Below are 13,273 nucleotides of genomic sequence, written 5' to 3' on the forward strand. Positions count from 1 at the left end.
TATTTTTCTCTTTGAAGTTTATTTTTAAAGTAAACAAACAATTGTCCATTTATTCAATACCAGATACTCTTCAAATTGATTTCAGTAAATCGTGCCAGTGGTCATAGTTTTGTACATTCCCATTGTAATTGCAGTTACCCCCGAGAGCAATTGGCATATTATTTCTCCTCAAAATTTCGGTACAAAGCCATTTATGTGGGTCAGGAGAATGTAGCATCAGGGGTATTGATCATCGAGAGGAAACTGTTATCAATTATCAAATTCTCCGTAGAAGCTTTTATAGGAAATTAAACCAGTAACCCAGTAAGGAGAATATGTATCCTGACATCAGAGTTTAAGGGCAACCCGGCCGAGTCCCAGTTTCTAAGATGTACAGTTGTTTGTCACGTGTCAGATAAACACTGTTCATGATTCAATTCAACATACGAATTTTTTTAATATATTATTTTATGAGGTGGAATGTCCTTAGTTTTCGTTTCTTTGGAGTGTGAAGGCTCGATTTATAAACCAAACTGGTGGGTTTGATTTGTTCGGAGAGAAAATATCTGTACGTATTTAAATACTCCGTCTGGTGTTGTAAAGCTGTAACAGCATTTTGGAGTGTTTGTAACGCATTTAAATTGTCTGTGGAAACTCACTTGAAGTGATTTTCGAGTTTTTGTTGGAGCAGACTAAAACCTAACGCGCTCTCAGTTTAGTCCAAGAGTCTGTCTTGTAAGGTCACCTCTCAGGTTTTATCTTGTATTTGATCATCATTTTTGCGGTCGTAGCGATACCAACAGTGTAAAATTATCTTTTCCAAGGACATTTTTCTGCTTTTGCTACGCTCGCAAAGTTTTTGGTTATCATCTATTGATATTATGAAGCGCTCTCATCGTCTGAGTTAGACAGCGAAGGCGGGGGCCCTGGTGACCCGTAGTCATAAGAATACAGTTCAGCAAGATGAACCTGAAGTTCAAAAGGAGATACCATTCCCTTGTGCGAATGTTGTCTTCTTTTAGGACTGGTACTTCGATTTCCTTCATTTCTGCTGTAGAGTTTTGTCGGAGTTTGCCAAATAAGTTGTGGAAGACAACCGTGGCATTTTCTTTGCCGATCGTCCCCAGATACTGCACTTTTGGCGCGTTCGTGTGTTATTTTCGTCACCGAATCTGAACCATAGTGACTTTTGCATGAGGAACAAAGATTGTACTTCTGGTCGAACACGCCATTCTGCGCATGCTCGCGTCCTGCCCACGTGACTCGCGCGGGGCCGTGCATTTTCCTCCCTGTCACAACAACGCTGTCGCTGACCGAGGAAATGGGGCGAGCGCGGGCTCTGAAAGCCCTTGAGTCCGCAAACTCGGGTAACGATCTTGCTTCGAGTCTACTTGGCTTGTCTGGACTGTGACTCCGTGACTTTGTCATAGCAACTTTAGTCACGGGTGCTAGGAGCACTGGACCTTTGACGCTTAAAGCTATTTCGCCCTTTGTTGGTCGAGCATAAGCGGCTATTGGTCGAGTGGACGGGATCTGCTTTCGGGATGCCTCGAAAGGATCCCGTAGTCTGCGAGTCAGGTATTTAATAAGATGTTGGACGTTTTCAAGCTGGTTTTCCGATGTTTCAGGATATAAATAATTGTCCGTTTGATTCTTTTCATTGACTTGGATCGCTATTATGTCTTCACGTAACATGGATTCTTCGTATGTTTCATCTTTTTCGTCCACAGTTTCCAGACTGGAATAAGACTCTTCATCGTTGTTGTCACCAAGTAGTGCAGAATCAGTCATTTTTCCATTTTCCTCGCTGTTTTCTATAAGGGAAGTGTGGACTTTTTCACTTTCGTTTCTCCTTCTGGGGGAAGTTCTTCCCGCTGAATTAAACCCGGCACTTCTTTCTTGAATTTTTCTTATTTGAACTTTGGTGACAAATGGTGTCAAGTCTGTGCCGTTCTTTTTATTCAGTTCCCTCTCCAAGTTATTCTTCCCGTATTTAAAGCGTATTTGTCGGGCTCTATGGTCCACTTGTTTGGTTTTAACTGACATTTTGTTGCATTGCAGAAGTGAATTTCTACTGGCCCCTTTTTGGCGTGGTGCAGGGGCGCGATAGTGCCTCATCTGACTAGAACGACCCTGATTTTGTTCCCAGCCTGTTTGGAGCCAGGACGCGTCGTTTCGAGAGGTGGCAGCCATGGAGAGCTGGCGGTTGAAAAGATCTGTAAAAGGTAGGGAGAAAAAAAATCTTTAGAACGCAGCTTTATTTATTTCAGGATCAACTTAGTTTTTTTTTCAATTATAAAAGTAAAAATGGACTGCGATTAGATCTAGAATGTAAGAAATTCTCGTTGATTAAAGTGAGCCCCTGCTTGAAAGAAACGTTTTGTGCTGAGATTACGTTTATTTATAAAATAATCAACTTATCTACTCGGTCTTATGGCCAAGGGACACAGAAGGCTCTGAATATATTTATTTTTAGTTAGCTTTTACAATGGAACTGTCAATAGCGGTTTTTATTCATTAAAAGCACGTTCCACACAAAACATGAAAGATAAGATCGGATATCTTCGCCAGTTTTCTGTTGTACTTAGAAACGATGGTTAACTCGCACAAGCACTCACTCGAATAAAACCAGAATTTAGTTTTAATACTTTATACTTGTAAAAACAAGGAAACATGAAAACAGTTTATCGCTACAGAACAGTACGGACCACTCTTTCTCATGGCTAAATTACTTTTCGATACTTTCTCAGTCAGGCCCTAGTCCGGTCCTATGTGAATTTTCACTTAAAAACTCCTATATTTAGCTAAGCAGGTAGGTGTTTATCTGGTTCTTAATTATTGAATTGACAGTCAGGTTACAGATAAGCTTTAAAATCACAATATATATTAGTTCAGTGTCATTAAACTAGATTACTGGAAAGACTTCTTTCTCCGTTTTTCAAATATACGATCTTTCTGTTCGCCATTTCCACATCCCCCAGAATACACCTTGTTTGCCCCCCAGAATTTTACATAAGCATTCCCTTCAGTTTCTCTTGGGACGACTGTAATACCCAGGAGAAATGGGAAACAAAGGTTATGCAGAATTTTGGAGGGCAAACAAGGTGTATTACGGGAATTGTGGAAATGGTGAATTATTCTCTTGCAAAGTAGCTTACTGTTGCTTTTCGTATATATTTACTGTAGTCAAGTTATGTTATTCAAACGCTCGGTGTAAAGAGAGCCAATATATAAATTGTCACGACAGCTGTCTATTTTTTTTTTGTTTCGAATTGGTACTTCAATAATCTGCCGTTAAAGGTTTATTGTTAGAGATAGCCTATTAAACGAACAGTGTTTCTCAATGACCCTCATAGCAGGTGGAATTTTAATTTCTGTATACCTTCACAATTATAGAAATAAAGCCGCTTGGATATTTTCTTTTTCCGACTTACAGACTTCAATTTACTTAGCTTTTATGCCCATAAGACCTCAAATCCATGAATTGTCACATTGAATTCGACGGAAAAAGTCAGTTTTAATAAAAACAGAGGTCTTGTTGGTTTTCGGTTCAGTTGCCGCTGGTTACAGCTGTAAAGTTACTTAACCTTATTTTCATTGATGAGAACAACAACATGAATCAAGATACTTTCCAATTCGTGCGTATCAATCAGATAAATGTTGTTTATATTTCGTGCGTACAGTATACTTGCGATGTTGTTGTACAGCTCTTTGAGCTGTACGAAATTTAAGTTTTGTTATTTGAAACAAAGGGATGAAAGTTTTTTCGTTGTATAATTTTGGAGCTTTTTAAAAGGTACTTTAGTTCAGTACAGTTTCATTGCCACGTACTTTGGTATATACTTACTAAACTTGGACACTTCTGCTTTTAGATAAGCGAGATTATTCACACGGTAGAGAATAAATTCTGCTCATGATGGATGCAGAAAAAACTATTTTGAATTTTATTTCAACACAGCCCTGTCAGGTCTGTTCCTGTTTAATTTTGTTTAATATTTTACCATTAAGATGCCAGATCGTATTCCAATCCCGAAGGTAACAATTAACCACTAATACAGATGTAACACGGCAGCCTTGCACGGGTTTTCGAAGCTTGCGTACTACAACATTGGTTTGCATGTATTCCAGTTAATCTAAAACGCAAAAGATTTAAGCGATGGCTGATCTTAATCACGAGATGTACTGCCATGGTTTCTTGCCGCGGTTTTGAAATATCGAAGGAATTCAAGTTGGCGAAAAAGCGCTTTATAAAGCCGTCACGTCTTATCGTTTCACGCATATTATATGCGGTAGTATGCTGAATGAAATTGACCAAAAACATTCAAACATAACCCCGGGTTCGATCCAGTATGGAAACATGAAACTCTATGTTATCTAGAGAAGACATTTAAGTTATTCTGAATTGCAGCTTATGGAGTGCAAAACGATCGGCCGTTGACAACAGATCACAAGAGCTTATACTTACCACGATGGAAAGGGAACAGTAGCCGAAGCACCAGCCTTGTTTGTAAGAAGTCAATTGCAATTTTCAAGTCGAGAACTTGGAATTCAAACAAACCTGACCGTCTCGAAGCACCTGCGCCTAATGAGTGGGATGTTTTCGTTGCATATTAAATAGTTCTTGAAAACACCAATCCCCTTTTTCCATTTAGATAAAGGGAAATATAAACATTATGGTCGGCGCTGTTAAGCCTTGTAAATCATTTATCCTTTGGTTTAATTCCGTAATCCTGGTGGTACCTGTCGACTGTATATGGCAAGAGAATTAAAAAAGGCGATTTAATTTCGCCACAGCCGGATGATAAGTGCACGCGTGTAGAATTTTGTTGCGTCGTGACTTTTCTGAAATAGCTAGCGACAATGATATAGATATGTGTTATTTTTTTACGCACAAAATATTTTAAATTGTTAGTCAGGATAAAGCTCAGCAGAGGGCTTATTCATTTACTTCCGGTCTCAAGTCAAATAACTTTCAACTTGAATGGAAAACAGAAGCTATTTTTTGAACATTGCACGCAATACGCTAAAGGGTAGAATAGGCTAGCTGTCGGTTGTCATAGATACCGATACTTGGTGTTCCGTCATTCCGTGACATTTGATATGCAGTACCTTCTTGTGCTGGCAGTCGTTGCGCGGAGTAATGGCAAATAACCTCTAAATGCCCGTGAAGATTATCGATACGTTTTTGCAAATAACTCTTGCTCCATGGTAGAGTTTCGTCAACAATAGCTCCATTATAATGTAGACGATTTATCCATTCGTAGAAATAAAATATCTTCTTAGCGTTCTTAGACGATTTATGCAGGTTAATCGGAGGTAATTTGTCTTAACGGATTCATCCTGAAGGTACAAATTGGGCTACAATTACGTCTGAAAATTGCCCGAAAATTCCAGTTCTCAAATAGAGTTTTCGTGATCCTTCGGACGACCTTCGACATTCATCGGAAGATCGTCGTAGGAAAGTCGGTTAGTCAGTCACCCTTCAGCGAGTCTGTCCGGCAGTAAGTAGGCGGTCGGCCGTTTGGTCAGTGGCTTGTTTTAGCCTTCGCTGCTGACAGATCGAAGGGATTCATCCCTATATCGGCAAAAATCGACTCAAAACTATTTGTTTACAAATACACACACAACTACACCTTTCGTTCGTTTACTAGAGATTCTCACACTAGAGAAACTAAGCACAAGTGTTGCACAAATTAGTTCATATATGTTCAGCAAAACAATAGTGAAAAAATAACATTATTTCAAGGTGGTGTAATTTATACAGTGACTACTGTGAATCTATAGTTACCTTTGTTTAATGTCCTCCATACTCTCGGACGTTTAATTTAAAAAACTCTGGTGCAATATACTTTTAATGTAACAAGCTGTGAAGACACTGTTTTACTTCACTTTGTGCGTTTTACTCTCACCTGTGAAACAAGAAGAAATTAACGCAAAATTAAGTGGTACACATTCTAGGTATTTTCAAATTGTCACAATTTAAATTTAACTTCAAAAATAAAGAAAGGTCTTGTTGCTCAAAGTTCGTTCGTGTGCAACTGCAGTATGGTTCATGACAGAGTGTTTTGCAAGACAAGCGGGTTTTTGCTGCCGCACTGAAGCAGTATTTAGCTAAATTGAAACCCACTGGAATATTCTTCCGCTTTTCATTCATGAATGCCTCACAAGAGTGTTTCATCGTCGCTGCATCGTCAGCTAAACCTGGCCTATTCGCCTTAAATCCCTTTGCTCTGCAATAAACAGCATAAACACTACGTACAAAGATATGTGTTTATGCTCGTTGCGTTCTCTTCGTTGGTATTTTGGTTACGCAACGGGCACTGCTGTACCTATTCCTCCTTTACAATAAATTCATTGTTATTGTATCATATTGGTGTGTTTTATGAGTGAGAGTTTAGAGCATAAATAAGCTATTTACGGTACGCAGTTTAGAAAATAGGTTTTAATTAAAGCGGTGCTCAAATGTGCCATTATCTACTTTGTAAGCCTCCTCCTTTAATTTTGAAGTTTCATTTTCTCAGAGCCTCACGATAGTCAAACAACAATTGCTATTCGACACGGAGAACCGAAACAGAATTGTTAGTGGTCACTCCGGTCATTCATCTGGAACAAGTAAACACTTCTATCATAAAACAAATAAAGTGAAGGTCTGAATTTAACATCTCTATGTGCCTGTTCTTTCAGATATTCGATTACTGTTTTAGCTTACAAGGTGAAATTCCAGACCGTGAGAGACAATTACTGATATATTTTAACTAGAACATAGTATGTTGAATCTAAAGATACCAATTTTTGTACTCCAATATGCAAGCCGTTTGCTAACTTTTTATAGCATTGCTGTTATATTTGTGCAGCGAATGAATGTGTTATAATAACATTATTCGATATTTGGCAAAAAGCAATCAATATCATGTAAACCCGAACACTTTGACGAAAGTTTTCATTTCATTTCACCTATCGTCACCGTTCGCTGTCATGTGAGTTTTACGCTCGCGTGGAAGTTGTTCCGCGTTACGAGATTGCTACAAAATTCACCGAACATGCTGGATTTCTTTTCAGAGATTTCGAATCGGTACATCAGTCAAATATATGGTTATCAGCTGCTACAGTAATTAAGTCTGAAATAATTTTCAATTCTCTGGACGTTCTTTTAATTAACACGATGCTGTTTGCAGTGAACATTCGTCATTCTGCGGTAGTTTGTAATTATAACTTTCCCCACGAAGAGTGTGCTCGAAGGCTAATAACGTGAAATAAACTGTGATTTAACTTTCTTCTTTATGATTACTTCAAACAGCTCGGATTCAGTCGAGGACAGCACGTTTGTCAATTATTCTTGACTGAGAAATAGAGAGCTTTCCGGATAAAGTAGTTTAACAGTGGCCAAATCCTGTTTATAAGATATAGTTTGTTCGGTGAAAAAAAAAAACCTTCTTGTGCAAGGCTTTAATACAGCGTATTCAGTCTTTGAAACTTCAAGCTCTTGCAGAGTTGCAGCGCATAGCTGTGTCGGATGGTTGTGTTGCTATGCTATGGGTTAATTTCAAGTCATTAAGTGATAACTTCATCATACCGTTATGATAATGTTTTGTAGTTGTCTGGAAGGATCTTTTAGCTTTCACCTTTTAGCGAACAGAGGTTCTCGGTTTGTTTCCAAGTGTCGTTTCCACTGATGAATCGCTTTCTAAGTAGCCAGGCCCCAAAAATATTTTTTCTTAAACAGTGTAATGGTGTGTGACCTTTCTTGTTCTTTATGCTTCCTCGCTATTTATACATAAATTGTTTAAGCTTCGCTGCGCTTCATATCTTGTGTGCGTAATATGTCACGAGATCTTACGACAAATTCAAATTAAAATGTAAAATTTCACAAAAGAGTGACGGTTTATTTCGAATGTAACATCTGCTCCAATTTGACGCGCAAAATAGAAGCTTGAGACCAGCTCTGAATGTTGTTTTCAATCAACCACAACTCTTCCGTTCCTAATTTTACCAGAAAGGCTGCTGAAGAGCTGAGGACTTTAAATGCAGGTCAACAATTTACGTTCTGTCACAAGGAAAAGCCACAGGCATAACCCGGGTAGCTGTGTGTCAATATTGGTGCATTTTTCTAACGGTACCTGCTTAAAGTGCTATTTACGCGGTGTAATTGGTCGAGGACAATCCGTCATTTTTTTAAGAGAATCTCCTGATATCGGGTGTCAATCCGTCTGCATGACAGAATTTGGACTATTTTTGAAAAAGGCGAATTTCATATTTCCTTAGTTTGAGAAGCATCTGTCCTGCGGATATATATTTTATTTTGCAAGAAAGTTTAATGAGAGTCAGTTTCCAATTCCTGAAATTTTGAGGTGGGGTCGTACGTGTAGATTTCGTGAGATGCGCGCGTCAGTAAAATTAACATTGTATTGTTTGTTTGATATTCTTACAGTGACGCATGCGATGGTTAAAAGTTTACGCGAAAAGAAATAAGAAAAAAATAATAATAATGAAGCATCAAGGAAGATTTTACATGGAGGAAAAAAATAGGCTCTTTTTCTCTCTCAAAACTGAAAATAAGTCAACTGTAACTACTATATTGCCCACGCAGGGCCTCACTTAATAACACCGAGGTGATGCGATCCCCTTCGTGTGAAATAACTTAAGCCAAATGAAGTCGCAAGGAAACACAAGCCTTTTTTCTACGTGCACAAGCGGTGATTGGCGTTTTCCTTTCCTCAACTTGATCAACTTTGCTCGGAAGCGATCAACGCAAGATGTTTATAGTTTCACAGCCCCCGACAAGTTACCAAAAGTCTTGTTGTTTCTACTACGCAATGCAAGCGTTTTCTGGTCCCCCCTTTGTTAAGGAATGGGAACTTGGGAGCTTTGGACTTGATTGTTAGGCAACGAAACGCGGAGCATTCTGGATGAAAGCGCAACATTCCCGCAATTCCACGCGCACCGCGCTCCAACCAGTGGGGAGCCTGGAGACGAGGCAGATACCAGCGGGCGCAAACCAGCCATTAAAGATATTCAATTTCTTGTTTTTCTAACCTGTGTCTTCTTAAGGATCTGTTTGACCACCTTTTAAACTGATTCCCTCGGAAAACTGAATAAGAGAAAAATTAATTGAAAGCAGATTTGCGTGCGCGCTATAATCGACAAAACTACGTTTGAGAAACTCGTCAGTATGAAAACGAAGTTTGGAAACAGAATGGTTCACTATTGCCTGTACTTTTTGTGGACAAATTGGGAGATTGTTGCTCTCGGACAGGTTGTAATTCTTCTAAAAATTATCCAGAACTTGGGAAATTCGGTAACTGCTGAAATCTTTCCAAACTCATGAATTCCAATTGGAATTAGAGAAATTTTCATTGCGCGCGCATTCGTCATTATTATGAAATGCTTACGCAATAAAGGAACTTCAGTTGTTCGATGTTCTCACATTGAGATTTCATTGCGTTTTTGCTGTGTGAAAAAAGCTCATTGTGCGTTACCTATCGTGAACAAAAAGTCGAGAAAACGGTAAAAATGTATCAAAACGGAGAGAATCTCCGTTCAAATGATGTCGGTGACGAGAAAACTGACAAGATTGAGGCAGAATCGAAGAAGAAATCTTTGTGGCCTGAGAAGGTGACCTTGCCAAGCATTCAACCAACAGTGATTCAAGCGCTGCCGAGCGTTCAGCAAGCACTTCCAAGCCTGCAGCCGGCAGAGAAGCTAAATCTACCAAAAATTCAGTCGTCGGAGAGAAAAGCGCCACCCAGGCCTAGCTCTGCAGTGAAGCGAACTCTACCGAGTATTCCAACCATCGGGGAATTAAGTCTACCCAGCATCCAAGCAAACGCTGCTACTTCAATGACACACATGCTGTCGATTCTTCCAACGATTGAAGAGAAGGCTAAACCGAGTGCTCCAAAGCCCGAGCTGAAAGGGCGACCAACGGTTAAATCGGCAGTGAGACGAATACTGCCTGACATTCCTCCACTAGAGGATCTCACTCTGCCGAGTATTGAACCGACCGTAGTTATAGTGCAGCCAAACGTTCGGTCGCGTCGGAGACGCCTACTTCCGATCCTTCCAACAATCATAGAACAGACGTCGCCAATACCCTCAGAAGAGGACGCAACCAAGGAAGGTGTTCACTCCGTGATAAACGGTGCGTCTCAAGGTCCTGAGGCGAAAGAAAAAGACAGCTCTTCATCCAGTGCTCCGTCGGTTGCGGAACGAGCGCAAACAAGCCTTCAATCAGCAGAGAAGGAAACGCTCCCATGCGGGATGGAGGAATTGCAGAAGCCGAAGAAGAAGGCTTCAAAAAAAGGCTCAAAAAGACCTCGGAAACTTTCGAAAGGGACCCAGACAATGTTGCAATCAGCAGAGGAAAAAGTGATGCCGAGTCTTAAACCGATAAAGGATAAACCTCCGGAGAACTTTGGAACAACAGTGGAGCATCCTCTTCAGACAGCTCCGACAGCGACGAGTTCTAAGGAGAATCAGCCGAGACAAAGTGGCACCCTGTCGATTGTTCAAGTTGAGAGAGGTCCTGAACAGCCAGTGAAAAAAGCTATGGCTGAGGTGAAGCCGCTAGCAACAGAGTCCTCGCTGAGCCCGCAGCCTACTTTGGAACAAGCTCTTCCAAGTCCTCCAATAACGAGGCGAACCAAGAAGAGTCGTCCAGAGTCAGTCCCGCCACTTAACTTGGACCAACTATGTCCAAAGTCTCCGCCAGCGAGGCGATTAAAGTTAAGTCCTCAGGCTCCAGAACCACTGGGAAACGTTCAAGGAGCCGCGAGACAAACTCAGAAGAATACAAAAGCGAAGCGGTTAGTCCCACCGCTTAACTTGGACCACATAAGTCCAAAGCCTCCAGTAGCGCGGCGAATGAAGTTAAGTCCTCAGACTACAAATGTAGAACCACTGGGGAACGTTCAAGGAGCAGAGAGACAAAACCAGACGAAGGAAAAAGCAAAGCGGTTAGTTCCATCGCATAACTTGGAAAACATTAGTCCAAAGCCTCCGGCAGCGAGGCGAATGGAGCTAAGTCCTCAGACTACAAATGTAGAACCACTGGGGAACGTTCAAGGAGCAGAGAGACAAACCCAGACGAAGGAAAAAGCAAAGCGGTTAGTCCCATCGCTTAACTTGGAGCACATAAGTCCAAGTCGTCCGGCAGCGAGGCGAATGAAGTCAAGTCCTCAGACTACAGATGTAAAACCACAGGGGAACGTTCAAAGAGCAGCGAGACAAACCCCGACGAAGGCAGAAACAAAGCGGTTAGTTCCACCGCTAAACTTGGAGCACACAAATCCAAAGCCTCCGGCAGCCAGGCGAATGAAGTTAAGTTCTCAGGCTACAAAAGTAGAACCACTGGGGAACGTTCAAGGAGCAGCGAGACAAACCCAGACGAAGGCAGAAGGGCTCTTCAGCCCGCAACAAACACCGGAACATAAGATTCCAAAGCCTCCGGTGGCGAGGCGAATGAGGTTAAGTTCTCAAACCACGAGAGAAACATTGAGGAGCGTTCAAGGGACAAAAAGCCAGACGAAAGTTGAGTCGCTATTGAGCCCACAATATACACCGGAGCATAATTTTCCAAGACCTCCTGCAACGAGGCCATCAAAGGTTAGTCCTCAAGCCACGGAGGGCAAACCACTGAAAAGTGTTCCAGGAACATTACCGGAAACCCTGACGAAGAGTGAAACAGTGTTGAACCCACAGCATACCCTGGATCACAATCCTCCTAGGCCTGCACCGGCGAGGCCAACCAGGGCTAATCTAACGGTTACAGATTCAGAAGAAGTGCCTAGTGTCTCTTCCCGAAAGAAAGAAACACCGCCAAACGAACAACCGAAGCCAGGGACGTATGCGTTTCTGAACCTTAAGCGGCGAGAGTTCGAAGCGCTGCAACGTCTGGAACGTATGGCGAAACAATGCCGAGCAAATGACCAGCCGGTAGGGAAAGGACGACAACCGCGCGATCTTCTGACCGTAAAGTCAGCCTTGCCCGGAATTCAGTCAACAAAAGAGGGGGCAGCATTGCTCAAGCCTCATCCGCCAGCGGCAAACTTCACAAAGAAAGGACTGCCGAGCGTTCGACCGACTGTGAAACGACCACGCCCAAAAATCCGAGCGCCGTTCGACCGACAGTTGACGAACCTTCAACCGGCTGTGAAGCAAGCTGTACCGAGTATTAGCTCCTCGAACCTACATACCCTGGTGAAGCAACCACTACCAAGTGTGCAACCCGATGAGACATCAAATTTTCAACCCATGGTCGAGGAGACCGAGCAAAGCTCTCAATCTGGGTATTTGCCGGGTTCAGAACGGCAGTAAAACAAATATTTTAAACTTTAGACTTGAGTAATCTCGTGGTTATTATTTTCTTTTTCTTTTTTTTTTTTGACTACTTGTATATAGGTTTGATTGTTTGGCGTCCCCAGGCCAAGTTAACCACGATGATTTGTAAATAGACATATATGATCGGCTCCGATCGGGAAACGATCACGAAACTTTCCGAGTGTTATCCGAACCTTAGATAATGTCATTACTTACATGAAATACGACATATGTACTGCTTCGAAACATCGATCTAACGAACGCGTCCGGGGTCGTTTGGGAGGCTTAGGGAGGTTACAAATATGTACAGGACAATTTCTGGCTTCGGCATTCAGCCTAAAGCTATGTTGTCTTCCCAAACGATCCCATACTCCATAGCGCACTCAATTAATGAGTCAAGCGAACTCCGCTGACTGTTGTTAACTGAGGATTCGAGTAGGTATACTCAACTGAAGGTCAAATGAACCCATGCCAGTCTTCAGTTAATAGCAGTCACCAGTGTTCGCTTGACTCTTTTGGTCTTTTTATGTCCAGCTGTATTTTGTCTGACTCTTACACAACCTACAGCTCAGAAACGAAACTTTATTTGAATAAAAATAAGACTAATAGCATGAAAATAGTCTGTTTTCTTAAGTAACAGTTTATAAATGTTTCTTCACGTGGTCAGGAAATGTGGTCTACCCTACGTTATCTAAATCGTATTTCAAGGCTCCTCTGCTATTTGAGTAATTTCTCCATTCAGTTTTACAGACTGAGATAACATTACAGTAGCAATATAAGCCGTTTATCTGGCCTGGGAGTGGGAGTGGGGGGCGGGTAGGTAAAAGCGACAGGAGTAAACGAACGCAACGAAACTGTACTCTGTCAGGAAAGTTTTCAAGCTCATAAAATCTGCCGAAAGTAGAACGAATGTTGCCGAACTTTCAACCGAATTAATCAAACACTGCCGAGACTTCAGGAGACAGTGAAACAATAATTA

At 41.4% G+C, this 13,273-nt stretch overlaps 2 protein-coding genes across 5 annotated transcripts in view; one reads left to right on the forward strand and one right to left on the reverse strand.

Annotated features, from left to right (window-relative positions):
- Nucleotides 1–13,273, reverse strand: part of LOC110054859 (uncharacterized) — a 21,637-nt gene continuing 8,364 nt past the window's right edge. Inside the window, exons 1-3 of one of the 4 annotated variants that reach the window (XM_020761227.2) lie at nt 7,602–8,277; nt 5,768–5,888; nt 1–2,195 (exon numbers count right to left, since the gene is read on the reverse strand). In XM_020761227.2, coding sequence (XP_020616886.2) covers nt 859–2,172 — 1,314 coding nt within the window. In that variant the 5' untranslated portion in view covers nt 2,173–2,195; nt 5,768–5,888; nt 7,602–8,277 and the 3' untranslated portion in view covers nt 1–858. Of the gene's footprint in view, nt 2,196–4,444; nt 4,749–5,767; nt 5,889–7,552; nt 8,278–13,273 lie in introns of those variants that run through there. The other 3 variants (XM_020761225.2, XM_020761226.2, XM_020761228.2) reach the window with 3 other exon arrangements.
- LOC110054870 (uncharacterized) lies at nt 9,407–12,291 on the forward strand. Its single transcript, XM_020761241.2, has one exon. The coding sequence runs from the start codon at nt 9,490–9,492 to the stop codon at nt 12,289–12,291; it is 2,802 nt and encodes a 933-aa protein (XP_020616900.2). The 5' UTR covers nt 9,407–9,489.

Source organism: Orbicella faveolata, unplaced genomic scaffold (assembly GCF_042242905.1).
Source record: "Orbicella faveolata isolate gen_17 unplaced genomic scaffold, um_ofav_v1 contig_3, whole genome shotgun sequence".
Lineage (NCBI taxonomy): Eukaryota > Metazoa > Cnidaria > Anthozoa > Scleractinia > Merulinidae > Orbicella > Orbicella faveolata.

What these genes read in the sequence shown, in the direction of transcription:
- LOC110054870 (XM_020761241.2), top strand. Translation starts at nt 9,490, where the DNA reads ATGTATCAAAACGGAGAGAATCTCCGTTCAAATGATGTCGGTGACGAG.